The 18,723-nt window shown below is 41.3% G+C and overlaps 1 protein-coding gene across 1 annotated transcript; it reads right to left on the reverse strand.

Annotated features, from left to right (window-relative positions):
* Positions 1-2,402: 2,402 nt before the first annotated feature.
* dnajc27 (DnaJ heat shock protein family (Hsp40) member C27) lies at positions 2,403-18,658 on the reverse strand. The gene is made up of 7 exons (XM_003225923.3): positions 18,527-18,658; positions 13,032-13,114; positions 12,122-12,191; positions 11,045-11,209; positions 10,740-10,862; positions 9,510-9,670; positions 2,403-7,904 (listed from the first exon to the last, which is right to left on the reverse strand). Exons 1-7 carry the CDS (start codon positions 18,602-18,604, stop codon positions 7,772-7,774), a joined length of 813 nt encoding a protein of 270 aa, XP_003225971.1. The 5' UTR covers positions 18,605-18,658; the 3' UTR covers positions 2,403-7,771.
* Positions 18,659-18,723: the final 65 nt, after the last annotated feature.

Raw genomic sequence — 18,723 nt, forward strand, 5'->3', positions numbered from 1 at the left:
GGTGCCCAGCAGCCAGGGACCTGACATTAATTAGGTCAACAAAGGTTGCAAAGTCCCATGTAAACTTTCCAGTTATCCAGAAATCTCAAGCAGGCAAAATGGCAAACAGAGCAAAAATGGAGACTCCATGTAAGTCCCACAAGACAATATTAAAAATAAAGGGGGTTTCACTTCCAGAGACTGGTGTGCTAATTCCCCTTTTCCGTAGTTTGGGCAAGAAACCACCACCAAAGAGTTCACAATGGTGGGAAAATGCATGCAAAGTGACTAGAAATCACTTCCAATTTCATCAAAATGGCAACAAGTGTCAGCAAGTGAATCACTGGATGCTGCAAAATGGCCTTTATATATTTCATTGATACCCAGCTCTATTCCATGAGATGGCATTAAGATTGTACCTAGGACTAATGGTTGATCAAAACCACCCAGAGGAAGGTCTGATCTCCCATTTTGAAAATATAAGAACAATGATTACCAAGGACCATTTCCATCCTTAAGTTCCTTAATAGTAGAAAATAGCTGGAGAGAGTCCTTCAAGTAATTTCCAATGTATGGCAACCCTTTGGAGACTCTTACCATAGGGTTTTCTTGGTCTAATTTGTTCAGGGGAGATTTGCCACTGCCTTTTTAGGCAGTGGATCCCATATGTTTTTGGTCTACAACTCCCAGAAATCCCAGCCAGTTTACTAGCTGTTAGGATTTCTGGGAGTTGAAGGCCAAACATCTGGGGACCCAGGTTGAAAACCCCAGTTTTAATTTGAAGTGGATGATTTGCCCATGGTCACCCAATGCATATCCATGGCTGAACAGGAACTCAAATCCTGGGGAGAAGCTGCAGACAAAAGAGCTGGTAGATCTAGGAACTGGTAGAGCCTAATTTGAGTATCTGTAACCTCTGCCCACTTTGTGCGTTAAGCCAATGACTAGATGCAAATTATATGGCTTGAAGATAAACCATGTCCACACCTTTGGCCTTATTTTTGCTTGATAAAAAGTTCTGGAAAATTCAAAACTGTTTATAGCATGGCCCGCTAGCCTAGAGTCAAAGTCTAATTCACTTGGAAGTTCCATATCCGCTTTAGCGCCAGTGGAGTAGGTTTGCCTTAAGGGCTGGCTTTTCAATTTCACTGCAATTCCTAGATTACATTTACATATAGAAAGAAACTCAAAGACGTGGAGCAGGGCAGAAATACGAGTGGTTAACAAGGAAGAGGAAAGTTTGTGTAAAACATCAGGCACCTCCACTGTTATAATAAATTGTTCATGTTGAATATTTCCTTTCACAGTAACGTGACCCTAATAATGCCCAAATCTCTTCTGCATTGCTGGTACAAATGAGGTGTTTTAGGACAACACTGGTGTGGAGTAAAAGATGGGAACCAATCATTTTAAAATACAAGCAACATATTCTTTAAGAAAAATACTATTTTCATGAACACAGATGGACAAGAGGTCCTACAGTGGCACCCAGTGGCCAATATTCTAAAACTCAGCCAACCTCTCCAGTAGGATTTATTTTAAAGCACAACATTGTCATTCAGAACAAGTCTAAGGGCTTCCTGGCACATTCCCTGCACTGGCAGACTTTGGACCGCTTTCTCAATGATGGGAGAAAAGCAAGATTCTGAACACATTTCTCCAAGTCCACTGTTTTTTACAAAGCTTTGCAAGCAGCTAACTATATTTCCCTTATGCATATAATACATTTTAGAATATCCTAGCAGGAAAGAGTTGGCCAGAAGGGATTGCCAGCTTGAGTTTTCTGTAGAGCAACTGCCTGAGCGAAGGGGCAGCTTAATGCAACTGCAAAAAGGTGTATTTGCATTATGCAATTGTGAGACAGAGTTTGACATCACAAAAGGACACTTACCCAGCAATGCAGCTGAGACACTCTAGGCCTTTTGTATCCCTGGCTGGGTTAGTCTCAGGTTCTCTTGATGTTTAAATTCAATTCTAGAACATGAAGGAAAGGCTACAGGATAGGCAAATCAATTATCAGACAACATCTGTTCTTAGCCTACCCTTTTTCCATTGGAGGCAGAGCATGACTTGAGCCCCAAACAAGAAACCACACATATGGAAGGAAGATAGCACTAGTTGTCAAAGGAAATGTATATAAAGAAAACTGTGAAGCTTCAATGATCCTGGCTTGAATGAAGCCTCTCAGGAGACATAAAAAACCGCAAACTATCCTAGACATAAATCCAACTTCCCATTTAGTAACTCTCCCCCTTAGCTTCAAACCATCAGAGTCCATAAAGTTAGTTATTTGTGTTCTCCTTTCTCCCAAAACACATGCGATGGTATTCCAACAGACTTGTAAACAACTGGGCAAGTGCCATGGATCTGAGTTTATGTTTCAAGAAACAGCAACTCGCACGTAAGACAACAAAAGCAGCAGGTAGTGTTTTAAATCTGATTTAATCTTGTAAAAAAATAATACATAGAATTTAAAAGAAAGTTCCTCTACGTGAACATGCAGGTGTCATCATCTCAGCATTTTTCAGCAGCAGTACTTCAAGCTGCTCAACACTTTCTGTAGATATATAGTATAGAGTGTTTTCTGTGACTAATACTTACAAAATAAATACAGTGCATTTGGATCCATACATCACAAAAGGAAGACCAAGGAGTGTCTTTAAACAGTAGAAAACGATTTGAGGGGAGAAAAAGATCTCTGCCTGTAATGGTTTGGAATTTACCAACCCTGTATTTCCCTTTTTTGTCAATTAAGAAGCAAAAACTTGCCTGGAGGGAACAACTTTGCAGAGAAATATGATCTGAAGGCCAGGAATGCTTGTGATTCGAGGTTCATTAGTGGGTGGGATGTTTAAATGCATGCCCACCGTATCTGTGTTCCCTGTCCCATACAGAATCCCTTTCCTATCTATCCAGATCCAGTCTCTACAGGAGTGACACATGGAGACCATGCAAGATTTCCAACAAAAGCAGCTCCACAAAAGCATCTAAAGATGGTAGCCGCACAAGCAAAGTGGTTACTTTCCATATAAGCTGCTCACCTTATCAGCATCAAACCAAACATGCAAAAAGCAACTGCCCATGAAAATTTCCAAGAGCAGGATTTGACTCCGCTACATCGCCATCACGTCATTTAAGAGTTCCAACTCTCTCCTGTTGTACTTTGGTTTAGACAAGGTGGTGCTCTGCCATCTGAATACAGCAGCTCCACGTTACCCAGCAGCAGTCCTCCGCAATGTCTGTCCTGCAAACGGAGAGCTGACTGCAGCTTTGAAAGCCTTGTGGAAATGAAAAGGGAATGGCTTTTCACCCTGCAAAAAAGGGACTGAAAGTAGCAAGTCATAAGAATGAAAGCCATGGAAAGTATCTGCCTTAAGAGGAAGACAAAACTTTTTACTGGATTAGTCAAAATTTCATTGGATTTCACCTGCCTTCTCACCCAGTTTAGAATTGCAAACCTCCTTGGCTATTTTGATTGTCCTTTTAGCATTGTGAACAATTCCAGGGTGATAGGATATTGCCAAAGAAACGTGGGCAGGAAAATCTATCCCAGAGAGCTATATAAGGCTCCTGAAAAACAAGTGGCACATTATCTTTGAGACAGTTGTGTGACAAGGAAGTCTATTTTCCATGGCAATCCCTCTGATTGTTGAGTTCCTCAAGAAGGAATGGAGGCCCCTTCTATACTGCCATATAATACAGATTATCAAAGCAGATAATCCACATTGTCTGCTTTGAACTGGATTCTACGAGTCTACACTGCCATATAATCCAGTTCAAAGCAGATAACCTGGATGTTATACGGCAGTGTAGAAGGAGCCATAGCTCCCCATATTCTATTTGGACTGTAGGTGCCAGAGAGCTGGAATGAAGGTGGTGAGAGGGAAGAGTCTGGGAAGAGAAATTCAAGAAATCACAAACAAACTCAACTGGAGGTAGCACCTGTGAGTTGAAAGGGGAAGGGCAGACCTCAACAATGAAACACAAAGAAAAAAGCAGGAAAGTGCAATTGCAAGAATATACAGCAAACCCATCTGTCCATGGGGATTTTACATTACAAGGCATTCACAGTGATCAGAAAATTGAACTTCACTTTTAAAGGGGGGTACCTAGGACTGAGGGAACATGACTGAAGGTTTGCAGAAGTCTGCAGGCATACAACTTCCGCCTGGGGCTTAAAGTGCACATGTGGAACAATGTATACTAGTATATATACACAGTCCAGGCCAGAGCCTCATTTTTGGCTGGAAGAAATCCAGTCTCTCCCTGCCTTAGCTGATCACAAATAAAGCTGATTCTGCTGCAGGCAATCAAGACATGCCCATTAGGGCTTACCCTCGTCAATTTCAAAAGTCCCAGAAAGCAAGGCTATGGAAAGAGGATCTCTCTTGATTGGAACTTTGCTGGCCACATGCCATTATTTCCTGAAAGTCACAGAATGAGCATTGCACATGATATGGTTGCTTCACAAGTAGTCAATGACAAGTCCTATCTGCAAAAGTGTGCAATTTCCACCCTTTCTCGCTGCAAGCCCAGTTGCCAATCTTCCAGCCACTCCATACCAATCTATACTTTTAAGGCAGTGGTTCCCAAACTTTGGTCTTCCAAGTTGTTTTAGACTTCAGCTCCCAAGATTCCCACTAATAGGACAAGCTGGCTGGGGTTTCTGGGAGCCAAAGTCCATAACATCTGGAAGACCAACATTTACGAACCATAGACTTGAAGGATCAAAGGACAGCAAAGCGAGCAAGGGAGGGGTTGTATTTTCAATCAGATGCAGCTACCATGCCTCCACTTCCCATTCTCACATTTCCCTAAGGTGGTCTAGATATGAATGGTGGGCAGGTGAGGAAAGAGGAGCAAGGCAAAGAAAGAGGAGTGGAGAGAAAGAAACAACCCTCCTTTGATTATAGCCGGCAGCAAGTTTCCAGAAAGCAAGTTTCCAGGAAGGAAGGTATTAAAAGAACAAGACAGATATGATTCCCGGAAATCAAATGAGACATAATTCACCTGTATCCCATACTTATCTAGATCACTTGTTGCTATTTCAATCTTGAGAACGCCAATTCAAGCATTTTAACTTGATGAGAGTAAGCAAGGATTTTCTGGATTTGGGACTCCAACTTCCACAGGATTTGTGGGGGGGGGGGGGGGGAGGTGCCCCATGTTTGTATTTCTCTCATTCCTTTTGTACCTCTGTCACACCTCTTTCTGAGAAGCCCCATGCTACTGCTTGAAATGCATACTAAGCCACGAAATGTGTTATCAGACCCAAAGAAAGCTTCCTGGTACTTGAGTCTCAAGTCAGGAGATCAAGAAGCAGTCCATGAGACAGGAATTCTGAACTCAAAGTGAAAATTCCTTTTCTATAGAGTAAGGGAGGTCTCCATGGCTGGCTTCCTACCCCAAGAGAAAAGGCTCCTCCTTGTTTGTGGACTTAGCACACAAGGGTGAAAGTTAACACCGTTAGCTCTCTAATAAATAGAACAGGCAAAAGGAAAAATTTAGGGTTTAAAACTAATAAAAAAGGAAGAGCTTTTGGGGTAAATAAACTCTTTGTGGTGGATGAACTCACCCTTTAACTACAAACTACAGGAAAGGAGATTCCACCTGAACATCAGGAAGAACTTCCTCACTGTGAGGGCTGTTCGGCAGTGGAACTCTCTCCCCCAGACTGTGGTGGAGGCTCCTTCTTTGGAGGCTTTTAAACAGAGGCTGGATGGCCATCTGTCGGGAGTGCTTTGAATGCGATTTCCTGCTTCTTGGCAGGGGGTTGGACTAGATGGCCCATGAGGTCTCTTCCAACTCTACTATTCTATGATTCTTTAGACATCAAAAATATTGCTAGGAAAGGCCAAATAAAGTCCACCCACAAAAGAAGAACAGGAAGCTCTGTGCTTCTTTCTTATAGTAGAGAGGGGCTTATCCATAGCAGGACTAATTGATTCATGGCTCTTATGGAAAGGTTCACTTCTCTCAGGGATGACAGGCTGCCTGGAAGGCCACTTGTTGAGGTTTTCCATAGCTCAGCTTAAGTTAAGAAAGCTCTTAATTGTAATTTATATTTGGACCATTTACAAAAATATAGCTTTCCAAACAGAAGCTTCAGGAAAAACTCTTCCCAAGTTTCCAGGGGGAAATGGACACCAGGACAGCAGGGATAACTGTCTCAGTCAGCAGAGAAAGCTGCCCTGCCAGCTCCAAAGCTTTCCCTGCTGCCAGAAAGAGCTTTCCCTTCCATGACCTCACTTGCAGGCAAAAAAGTGCACTACACCAGCATTAAGGAGAGTTTACAAAAGCACAGTGCACCAACAGGATTCTGGTCTTACAGTTTAGTTCCCAAGCTGTGCTTGAGTGGATCAGTAGATAAAGTCATGTCTTGTTATTGTCTTCCTAGCCTTAATACAGACTAGGCGCGCATTTAGAAACATGTCAGAGGTGGAATGCTGCTTCCTGGCTTTGGAGTTCCAAGGGCAGCATTAGCACAAGTACTATGTAATGGAAGGGAGAAAATGCTGTACTGAGTAAGATTCATGATGCTTCAGTTTTAGTGCTCAGGTTATCCATATCCAATATTTGCTAGACACTCATTTTGCTGGAAAAATAACTGTTGAAAGTGGTGCCTCAAGAGGCTGTTGAAACTCTGGTAGCTCCTCCAATGCCAGATTCTAGTCTCTACGCTGGTCAATTTGCTTCTAAGGTTAGGGCTCTGAGTTATGCCCCTGCATTAAGAAATGTAATGTAGACATTGTAAGGCCAATCTTGTTTACATTCCTTTTACGAACAGGCAAGTCTTTGGGGAAGCAACAGACAGATCAAAAAGAGAAGCTTTGCCAACAGCAATCTGTGTACAACTAGAGGATTCATCTTAATTAATATTCATTTGTACCTTTAAATGGGAGAAGCCATGGAGATCCTCTTCCACTGAGAGAAAACTCCTACTGCCCTAGTAAAGGCATCCCTGGAACTCAACAAGAATTTGGGTTTTCTTCTGGTCTGCATTGGGAATGGTTCTCTATTCAGACCAGGAAATTGCCCACTGCACCATATGACCAAACCTCTAATACAGAAAAAATGAGATCCTAAACCTACCCCAATAATCCCAGGGCTGGACAGACTACAAAAAATGCCCAGGAGGGCCAAAGTTTGCCCATGCCTGTGCTACAGGGACTGTTTCTAGTCGTATCTTGTGTTGGTTTTGATACCTCGGTCCTGTCATGTTTTCTTATCCATCTCTGTGCAGCATAAGGTACCCTAAGGGCTTGGAAAGAATACCTGACAATACCACATAACTGAGGAAAAGGCAGAGCACACACAGGCCCATTACTGAAGAAATGTGGTCTAACAGTAATCTGTACAGAAGTGGCAAATGGCTAGATCTTGGAGTAAGTGGAAGGTAAATCAGATCAGGCTGAACTCGAGCACCAAATTTAGCATAACAAAACACAAAACACATACAAAATAGGAAATATTTTAGAGTTAACTCCATCCCTACAGGGGAAAGAAAAGAACACTGTAGTTGCTGCAGGAGCCAGGTGGATTTAGGAATCCTCTCCAGAGAAGCAACCTGCACCAAGTTGGTTTGCAGCAGCACAGGAAACGTTTCAAGATGAATGAGATGCAAACAGCAAGGGGAGGCTACTTCTAGCAGTTCCCCTGGGCTTTGCTCCCACCATCCTCGCTTGAAGCAGGAAGCCCCTTTGATGTCTCTCGCTTAAGCAGGAGGAGAGGCAACCTGCTCAGCAGGGCCTTGATCACCTACTCTTGGGAGAAGAAACAGATTCCTGCTTGTTTACTTGATGTTTTTGAGCAAAGCAGTCCGGGCATTGACCACAGCTTTGAAGGCATCCTCACTGCCAGGAGCCATGCACTTGTCTGGGTGGAGAAGGACCGCCAACTTTCGGTAAGCCTTGTTCACCTCGTCCCTGGAAGGGAAACACAACAGGTATTGGTCAGGAGTTGCCACCACAACCACAAGCAGAACGAAGTAATGGGACTAGAAGGTTGGTACTCTGGCAGAAGCTGGATCACTGGACCCAAAGTGGGGAGTCCTTCAAACAAAACGCCATAAGCAATAACAACATTTGTAACATTTACTTATTTAGATATTTATATCCCTGTTAATATCAACATATTAAATCAGCTTAGAGCAAAAACATTTGAATAAACTTTTAAAATGTACATAAGCATTTTGATCCCAGCATCCTGTGTGAACTCCATTAAAGTACAACAGCAAAAAAAGAGTTATATTTTAATCTAGTGCCTAAACTAAGCCAATTTTGCATTAATTCATCCTCCAAGGAGAGGACACTTCACAGCAGAGAATGCTCTCTTTCTCATTCTCACACAAGCGTTTGATCTAGACTCCTGGGACACAGAAGGCCATTACAAAATGTTATGCTTATTCCTATGAAGGCACCAGTTGCCTATTTTTAAACTTAAAGTAAGAAAATACTGTTCTTCATTGTTATCCGAGATCACTGTAAGAGATGTTGGTGAGAGACTCTATTACAATAACAACCAAAATTCAAAATCTGTGGGACATTCATCTACTGCCATATTCTAACTAAGAATGAAAGATGGCAACTTTCTTGCAACTACACACACCCCATTCACCGGACAACAGAGAAGTTACTAAATTGAAAGGATCACCAAGAAATAATCAATACTGCAAAATACTGCTCACAAAGATGCTCACAATCCTTAGGAACAATTTAGAAACATGCAAGAAGGAAAATGAAAGTGTTAGAAAATAGCTAACATTTTGGAGAAGGGAAATAAAGAACCAATTTCCAGATTAAAGAAATATATTTTAAAATACAACTTAGAAGATAATCAAATAAAACAGCAATAATGTCATGGGCCAAAGATTTAGAGGAAAATAGTGATTTGGAAAAGAGGTTTTAAATTTTCAATAACGTGTATAAAATGTTCTACAGACGTTATATAACTCCCTAGGTGATAAACAAAATAGATAAATCCCATCGGGGGGAATGCTGGAGATGCAAAATACATAAAGGTACCTCTTTCCACACTTGGGGGACTTGTAGGCTGGTACTAACTTTTTGGGAAAAGGTAATCAAGGAAACAAACAAAGTAATTACTAAAATGTTAAGAAAAACCCAGAAATGTGCCTTTTAGGTTTATTTGATAAAAAAAAATCAGTAAAGAAAACATAGAAATTTGTCGATACAGTTTTGTAGCTGCAAGATTAATAATAGCAAAATCATAGAAGGGGGGAAAAGAGCTATCTATAAAGGACTGGAGAGGAAAATTATTAGACTAAAGGTACACTTTGAAATAGCAACAAGGGGAAGTAATTAATATAAAGATAAGGGTAGATTTTAATGAGATATTAATTTCACATTGTCAGAAGTCATGGATGCTGGTTCAGGGGTGCGGGGAGGGGGGTGAGTGTGGTAAACAGATGTATTTGTGTTATGTGTATTTGATGTATTTCTTTTATTGTCTTTTACATTCTGTATATCACTTTGTGCGACATATACAATGGTTTACACCTCTTCCAATACCTTGTGGCCCCAGGTTTGACACCCAGCATGTCCCAGCTGTCCTTGCTACTGCGGATCCTTCGGATGGTGTCTGCTTGCTCCTTTGTGAAACTGATGCTCATGCTGGCCACAGGCCGCTTCCCACCATTGTCACACAAATCAACAATGGCCGAATAGAAAGTCTACAAGCAGAAGAGAGTCCAGAGTTAGCATGTTCTTATACTTGGCCACTACTCAACATTATTCTACTTCTATACCAAAATCTCCAGTAATTGTCATAGTGCCTCAAAAGCCATAGAAAGACTGTAGATTGGGTTTGCAAGTCTAGGACTAGGACACTTAAATCCTTCAAGATCTTCAGCTGATTAATAATACACTAAAGCATTACAAGCCAAGTAAACTCATGTTCTGAGCCTTGGATACTTGCCACTAGCATTAGATTGTAAGCTTACAGCTGAACCAATTTTTTCCTCAACACTGCATTGAAAAACTGCAGGAAAGGGTTTGAAATGTAGCCTTTTTATATAATAATAATAATAATAACAATAATAATACAAAATTACGATCTGTCAACTGCAAAAGGCCACCCTACTGGGATCTGCGTGAATCATCCGAAAATACATCACACAGTCCTAGACACTTGGGAAGTGTTCGACTTGAGATTTTGTCATATGAAATCCAGCATATCTATCTTGTTTGCTGTGTCATACTATGTCTTTGTGTCAATAATAATAATAATAATAATAATAATAATAATAATAATAATAAACTTTATTTATATACCACTCTATCTCCTCGAGAGGACTCAGGGCGGTTTCCAACATATATGCAAAAACAGTCAATTGTCAAAACAACATACAACTTGAAACACAGCAAACATAATAAACACATCATAATAAGGCAAAGCAATTCAGTTAAAATGGACATAGCTACAGTCAGAACATTTCATTGAAGGATCGGGAACCAGTAATCAGGGCAAGGTTGACATGGTCCATTTTAAGGGATAGATAAAACTTATGCAGCATATCGTTGTGCCAAGAGGTGTACAGAGCAGGGTCTGCTTTGTTGCACACTGAAACTAATCTTGTTCAAAGACCTGCCGGAACCACCATACTTTTAGTTCCTTGCGGAAATTGGGCAAAGTAGGGGCCTGTCTGATCTCTCTAGGGAGGACGTTCCAGAGAGCTTACAGGGCACTGGATGCCCAAGAGAAGGATGATGCAAACAGCATTTTTTGCATAGCATTTTTACCTGAAACATCTCATTGATTCCCTCGCCCGTTTGTGCAGAGGTCTCAAAATAAAAGAAGCCTCTGCTTTCTGACCACAGCCGGCCTTCACTTTCATCCACGCAGCGAAGCTTGGAACAGTCAATCTGAAGCACAAATGGGAAAAAGTACAATCTCAGCCAAACCAGTGTTTTTGACTACTTTGGTTCCCCTTTGTAAAGCCAATAGTTCACACATCACACTGCTTTGTAAGTTAGAGCTTTCTGCCAGGACTAATATTACAAGCAAGGAAATTATTACACCTTATTTGCCTCTAGAAAATCATTACCTTGTTGGCACAAACAACAAAGACAATGTTCTCCATATTGCCATGTGGTCCAAGTTCCTGCTTCATCTCAGCAAGCCATGAATCAAGGGCATCAAATGACTCCTTCTGCCCAACATCATATACTAGGATTACACCTTGGGTGTCTTTATAAAATTCATTGCGGACCTAAATAAAGCAGAAAAACGAAATCAGTGGATATTATGGAACGAAATCAGTGGATATTATGGATATACAAAGAGAAGCCTCCCACAGGATGGTAAAACATGCAAGTGTCCCCTGGGTAACATCCTTGCTGACAGTCAATTTTCACACATCAGAAGCGGCTTGCAGTTCCTGAACTTGCTCCTGACACCCTTTCTGTGGCTAGACCTCAGAGTCTCGGCCTCGTGTAACTCCTTGTGAGTGGCAAGGAGGCAGGCCTAGCCTTCCCTTACAGCCCCGCCCACACTGGTTGCTAAAGGTTGGAGACTGCTTGGCCATTGCTTGCATCATTACTAAGAGGAGGAGCCGTCTGTTAGGACATTAGCTAAGGGAGAAGGAGACTGATTGGCTGTTGCTTAGGGGTATGATTTTACCTTTCTCAGGTGTGTCAGGTTTGTGAGAGTAGGCTTAAAACGCATGGCAGTTTGAATGCTATGTTGTGTCCAAATTTCATAGCATTCTGTGGAGTAGTTTGAGGGATATGAGGTCTTCTCACTGACTGACATTACATTTTGATTTATATAGATACACACACACACATATATATGTCCATCATTCTAAGAAGAACCACATTTTAGAAATACTTATACAGGGAAAAGTGTGTCTTAAAATTGAAGATACAGTAAAAGGATTATGGGGTGGGTCTTGGTGATTAACATGTTAGATGAATAAATTAACAAATAAGAGATGACTTAAACATATTGAACAGCTCTTATTTGTAGTGAAGTAACCTATCTGTATTCTTAGTTTCTGTTGCAGATGTACTGCCCATGAACCCGTCTAATTTATTATACTTTCACTCCTATCCATACACTGGAGCTAGCTTGATTTCCTATGCCAGAAATATCTTTATCCATGTCCTGCTTTCTCATTTACCTCATAAAAGAAGGGGTGTCCAGCCATGTCAAAGATATTCACTTTGATTTCTCTGTCCCGGACCTGCACTCTGAAGAGAAGGGAGACAATGGAATCAGGTGCACCAAACACTTTCTCACTTATTCCAAGTTTAAGCTATATATATAAAAATCAAAGCATGTTTGTATGTTGGTTTGCTGGAACCACAAAGGCTCCTACATAGCTTGATAGACCTGGACCAAACATGGCACACATTCTCCTCATTATCTAAGTTAAAATAATGCAGGTATTGAATTAAAACAACCACCCCTTTGGGCCTAGAGTTCAGGGAAATAAAAGGCACAAAGTAGATTGGCTGTGGCTAAGAAAGAAAAATAAGGGAAGAGAAAGGGAGGAAGGTATGTGAGGAAAAACAAGGGAAGAAGGAAAAGGAAGCAAAGAGAGAGGGACAAAGCTACAAGCAAAATGCAAACCTAGGCAACGCTGGGTATATACACAAAAAGATACATGGCCATGCTCTGAATCCCCAACACAAGTGAATGATGATGTGTAGGGCCTGATAAAAAGTTTCAGAATTAATTTGCAAAGAGAATTAAGTTAAAAAAAATCAAAAAGAAATCACTACAAGTCCATGCTGATTTTAATTTGCAGTGTGTGAAGAGCTTGAGCACACATTTAAAATCCTCAGCTCTTTCTGCAATGGATTTAATATGCAAAGGGATGTCCACAGATACATGTTCAGCTTCGTAGAAGCTATTTCTACCAGTATCATTGCACCAAAATAATGAATGACTGCAGTAGCAGAACAAACTTTCTGTCTTTCTTCCCCACACAGATACAAATGTTAGCTGGGTTCTCATCCCATCAGGCTATTTTCAGGAAACACTACAGTATATGTAATTACAATATCTTGTGAAAGGAGGGTACTTACTTGGTGACACCATAATCAATACCAATTGTTGCAAGGTATTTAGGCACAAACCGCTTCTCACAGTAGCGCTTTATAATGCAGCTCTAAAAGAAGCAAAAGAATGGTGAATGTTACCAAATTGGTTGAGCTACCTATTCAGCTCAAAGTGAGCTGTCTCCTGCAAGGCTAATTGCAAAATACACCTTTTAAAATATAAGCAAAGTAGCAGCAAAACAATCCAACGAAGAGTACAGAAACCATCACTGTCAGGAAGAAAAATTCCCCAAACTCATCAAATGACAGTGTTTTAGAAGATTAAGACATCTACATTTCATGATTCCTTTATACACATTTGTGTCAGGCAGGAACATGCAACTGAAACACTCCCAAAAGATGCCCATCTAACTTCTGATTAATGATCTTCAAAGGAAATGAATCCACCAACTTCCAATGCAGCCTCTTTCACTAACAAACAGCTACAGCAAAGAAGTTCTTTCTAATGCTTAGGGGGAATATATTTTCTCATAAACTGAACCCATTGGCTTTTGTCCTAATCTCTAGCAACAAAAAACAAGTATATTCCATCTTCTGCAACTACATGATTTCTCTTCATTTAATTAAAGACAGCTATTATACCGCCACTCAGTCTTCTCTTCACCATGCTAAAGATCCTTGGAAACTTAATAGTTCTTGATAGGGTTTGGTTCCTATACTTTTTACTATCTTGGTTTCCCTAATCTGGACATTCTCCAACCTGTCAATAGCTTTCTTGAACTGTAGTGCCCAGAACTGTTTTCCACAGCTGACTGACAAAAGTAGAATAGAGTGGAACTATTAATTCCCTTGATCTGGACATTATAATCCTTTTGATGCAGTCTAGAACTCTATAAAATTTTTGGACTGCATCATATCATTAAGTCACATTTAGGCTGCAAACATACTGTTATCAAACCACATGTAATCCATCTTATATTTGTGTACTTTCATTTTTTCCCCAAATGAATCCCTCTTGGGGTGAGATAGGGCGGGATAGAAATATGGTAAATAAATAAAATATAGTGGGGCAAGGTCTACTTTGTTTAGGGTGGGCAATAAATAAAATGTACAGTAGAGTCTCGCTTATCTAACATAAATGGGCCGGCAGAACGTTGGATAAGGGAAAATGTTGGATAATAAGGAGGGATTAAGGAAAAGCCTATTAAATGTCAAATTATATTATGATTTTACAACTTAAGCACCAAATCATGTTTTACAACAAATCAACAGAAAAAGCAGTTCAATGCACAGTAACATTATATGGTAAATGACCATAAATTACCAAAGGATCGCAATGTATTGAAAACATTGACAACAAAAACATTGACTACTAAAAGGCAAACTGCGTTGGATAATACAGAAAGTTGGATAAGCAAAAGCTGGATAAGCGAGACTATCTAATATATATATATATATATATATATATAGAGAGAGAGAGAGAGAGAGAGAGAGAGTATAGTGGGTCGAGATCTGCTTTATTTTTGGCAGACAATAATAAAAATGTAAATTATATGTTTATATTATATATTATACTAGCTGTGCCCGGCCATGCGTTGCTGTGGCGAAGTATGGTGGTATGGGAAATAAAGTATTGAGGAATTGGTGGTGGTTAAGGTAAAGGGTAAAGGTTTTTCTCTGACATTAAGTCCATTATAAATGGGTTATATAGCTGTGTGGAAGGGCCTTGAGTCTAGACTGCCATATAATCCAGTTAAAATCAGATAATCTGTATTTTATAGGCAGTGTGGAAGAGGCCTAAGTGAGGCCTAACTCTGCCTGTCCCCTGGGCTGAGTGGGTTGCTAGGAGACCAAGTGGGTGGAGCTTAGCCTTCTAACTGGCAGCAATTGGATAAAAACAATTATTCCTCTCCCTCTAATTAGGACTTTATTTTTCTTTTCTTTTTGTTGTATGAACGTAGAGGCATGGATGAGGGGTTGTGCTGCCAAGTTTAGTGTTTCTGGGATGTGTAGCTTTGTTGTTTTGTCCTAGGCCGAAATTTCATTACCCTATTATATATATAGATAATATATAAAATAATATATAGTGGGGCGAGGTCTACTTTATTTTTCATTGGTTTGGAAGTCAATGAAAATTATATAAATGCAAAATAATACTACTATATAGTGGGATGAGAGGTCTGCTTGCTTTGTTTTTGGCAGGCAATAAATAAAATGTAATTATTATAATAGAGTGATATATATATGTTACACACATATATATACATACTAGCTTGGGGACCCGGCAGTACCCGGGTTATTTGAAAAGGGCATTTAACGGTTACGTTATTTGTCGGCTGGTTCAGAGCTCTCTGAATAAGGGTGAACTACAACTCCCACATATCCATGTCAACCACCAAGCTTGTGTGCACAATGGACCATGTTGCGTCCGTGTGCCAAGTTTGGTGCAGATCCAACGTTGGCTGGGTTCAGTGCTATGTGGATAAGGGCGAACTACAACTCCCAATATCAGTGTCCATTCCCCCAACCTCCTGCAGTATGTTCAATTGGTCATGGGGCTTCTTTGCACCAAGTTTCGTCCAGGTCCATTGTCGGTGGGGCTCACAGTTTCTTTGGATGCAGGTGAACTATAACTCCAATAAATCAATATGAATTTCCCCCAAACATCTCCAGGTCCATTGTCAGTGGGGGTCACAATGCTGATGCAGGGTGAACTACAACTTCCATCATGCTGAGTCAGTCCTCCAAACCCCTCTAGTATGTTGAGTTGCTGATCAAGTCCTCTGTTTGCTGTGTGCCATAGAGAAGAGTAAGAACAGACCACAGAACAACAGACTGGTTCAAGATTGGGAAAGAAGTACGGCAGGGCTGCATACTTTCACCCTCCCTATTCAACTTGTACGCAGAACACATCATGCGACATGCGGGGCTTGAGGAATCCAAGGCTGGAGTTAAAATTGCTGGAAGAAACATTAACAACCTTAGATATGCAGATGATACCACTCTGATGGCCAAAAGTGAGGAGGAGCTGAGGAGCCTTATCACCAAGGTGAAAGAAAGAAGAAAGTGCAAAAGCTGGGCTGCAGTTAAACATCAAGAAAACCAAGATCATGGCAACTACACCTATTGCTAACTGGCAAATAGAGGGAGAAAACGTGGAGGCAGTGACAGACTTTATATTTCTAGGCGCAAAGATCATTGCAGATGCAGACTGCAGCCAGGAAATCAGAAGACGTTTACTTCTTGGGAGGAGAGCAATGGCCAACCTTGACAAAATAGTGAAGAGCAGAGACATCACACTGGCAACGAAGGTCCGCATAGTCAAAGCAAAGGGATTCCCCATAGTAACCTATGGATGCGAGAGCTGGACCATAAGGAAGGCTGAGCGAAGGAAGAGAGACGCTTTTGAGCTCTGGTGCTGGAGGAAAATCCTGAGAGTGCCTTGGACCGCAAGAAGATCCAACCAGTCCATCCTCCAGGAAATAATGCCCAATGGCTGCTCACTGGAGGGAAGGATAGTAGAGGCAAAGCTGAAGTATTTTGGCCACATCATGAGGAGACAGGAAAGCTTGGAAAAGATCACGATGCTGGGGAAAATGGAAGGAAAAAGGAAGAGAGGCCGACCAAGGGCGAGATGGATGGACGGTATCCTTGAAGGGACTGGCTTGACCTTGAAAGAACTGGGGGCGGCGACGGCTGACAGGGAGCTCTGGCGTGGACTGGTCCAGGAGGTCACGAAGAGTCGGAAACGACTAAACGACTCAACAGCAACAGCATAGAGAAGAGTAGAGAAGGGTGAAGGGAGAGGCAGTGGGCGTGGTCATGTAAATTCCACACCACCTGAAAGAGAAAGGAACACTGGGATGTCTGTAATAGAGGAAATATGTAGTCTAAGATGAAATTGTCCTCGAATGAAAGCTTTCACTTGAGTGGTGGGTAGTATGGTGTTTGTGAAGGACATTAGCAGGGCTCTTGGACATGTTCATGGCGCTCATGATAACCTGCAATGTCATTGGAGGGAGGGCCATTGGTGTTTCCAGGGCAGAGGGAGCTATAGCTATTTGTGGAGAAAGGGGCTTGTCTGCGTAAGTGGACACCCCTGCCACATACCCACACACACATTTTCACTTTTATTATGTGTATGGAAGATACATACATACACACACACACACACACATGTATATATATATAAAGCAACATTATATAGTGGAGCGAGGTCTGCTTTGGTTTTCATTGGTTTGGAAGCCAATGAAAATAATATAAATAAAATAATAATAGTATATAGTGGGATGAGGTCTGTCTGCTTTGTTTTTGGTAGACAATAAATAAAATTTAACTATATATATATATATAATACTAGCTGTGCCCGGCCACGCGTTGCTGTGGCAAAGTGGTGGTGGTATTGGTTAAAAATTGTTGTGTAATTTTTATTTGACGTTATTTGTATTTTTTTATAAATTTTATTGTAAGTTATCTTTTTATTATATTTTATTATTTTCTTGTATTATTTTTAGTTATTTTCTGTTATAGTATTTTATTGTATTAATTTTTTAGTGTTTTTAATTACTTTTTAGTGTTTTTTATTATTTTTATTGGGTTGCTAGGAGACAAAGTTGGAGGAGCTTAGCCTTCTAACTGGCAGCAATTGGATAAAAGCAATTATTCCTCTCTCTCTAATTAGGACTTTATTTTTCCTTTCTTTTTGTTGTATCAACCTAGAGGCGTGGATGATGGGTTGTGTTGTCAAATTTAGAGGTTGGGGGGCCTGTAGTTTTGTTGTTTTGTGGGTTGCCGTGATGCCATCACTCTTTTATATATATAGAAGATGTTATATGTATACATATATTATACTGAATCAAGGTCTGCTTTGTTTTGGGTGGCAAATAAAAAATGTAATTATTATAATAGTTAAAATATATAATATATACACAATATCTATGTTGTCGAAGACTTTCATGGCTGGACTCACTGGGTTGCTGTGAGTTTTCCGGGCTGTGTGGCCATGTTCCAGAATCATTCTCTCCTGAGGTTACGCTCTCATCTATGGCAGGCATCCTCAGAGGTTGTGAGGGATATTGGAAACTGTGTGGAACGTATATTATAGTGGGTCCAGCTCAGGTTTGTTTTTGGCGGGAAATAAATAAAATGTAATCATTATAATAGATTTATATATAACATTTAATATATATCTACAGCACATTAAAGAAGCAAGAAGCCCTCTTCCTTCCGATTTGCGCCTTTCCCAGAAGCCTTTGCGTGCCCCCCTCCATTAAGAGCGCAAAGACCTCAATACCGGCCAGATCCGAGGCCGTCTCCTGATTGGCGACCCTGCCTGCCACTCCGCCCCCGGGAGCCAATGGGAGTGCTCACCCCGCCTTCTCCATTGAGAGCACATTCCCCACCTCAAAGACATCAATAACGGCCAAATCCCATGTCGGCTCCTGATTGGCAGCCCGGCCTGCCACTCCGCCCCGGAGACCAATGGGCGCGCTCTGCGCCTGTTCCGCCCCGCCTGTGCTTACCTTGCCCGCCTCCGCGTTGCCCATGGAGATGACTTTGATCCGGAGCGCCTTCCTCGGCTCCCTGCGCTTGGCCTCCATTCCCGAGAAGGACGGAGAGGCGCCTTGCCTTCCTTTTCGGGCCCCGGTCCAGGCTCAGGCTTTCCTCATCCCCGCTGCGGAGGCAGGCCCTAACGGCAGCGCCTCGAATCTCCCCGATC

This window comes from Anolis carolinensis, chromosome 1 (assembly GCF_035594765.1).
Source record: "Anolis carolinensis isolate JA03-04 chromosome 1, rAnoCar3.1.pri, whole genome shotgun sequence".
In the NCBI taxonomy this organism is placed as follows: domain Eukaryota; kingdom Metazoa; phylum Chordata; class Lepidosauria; order Squamata; family Dactyloidae; genus Anolis; species Anolis carolinensis.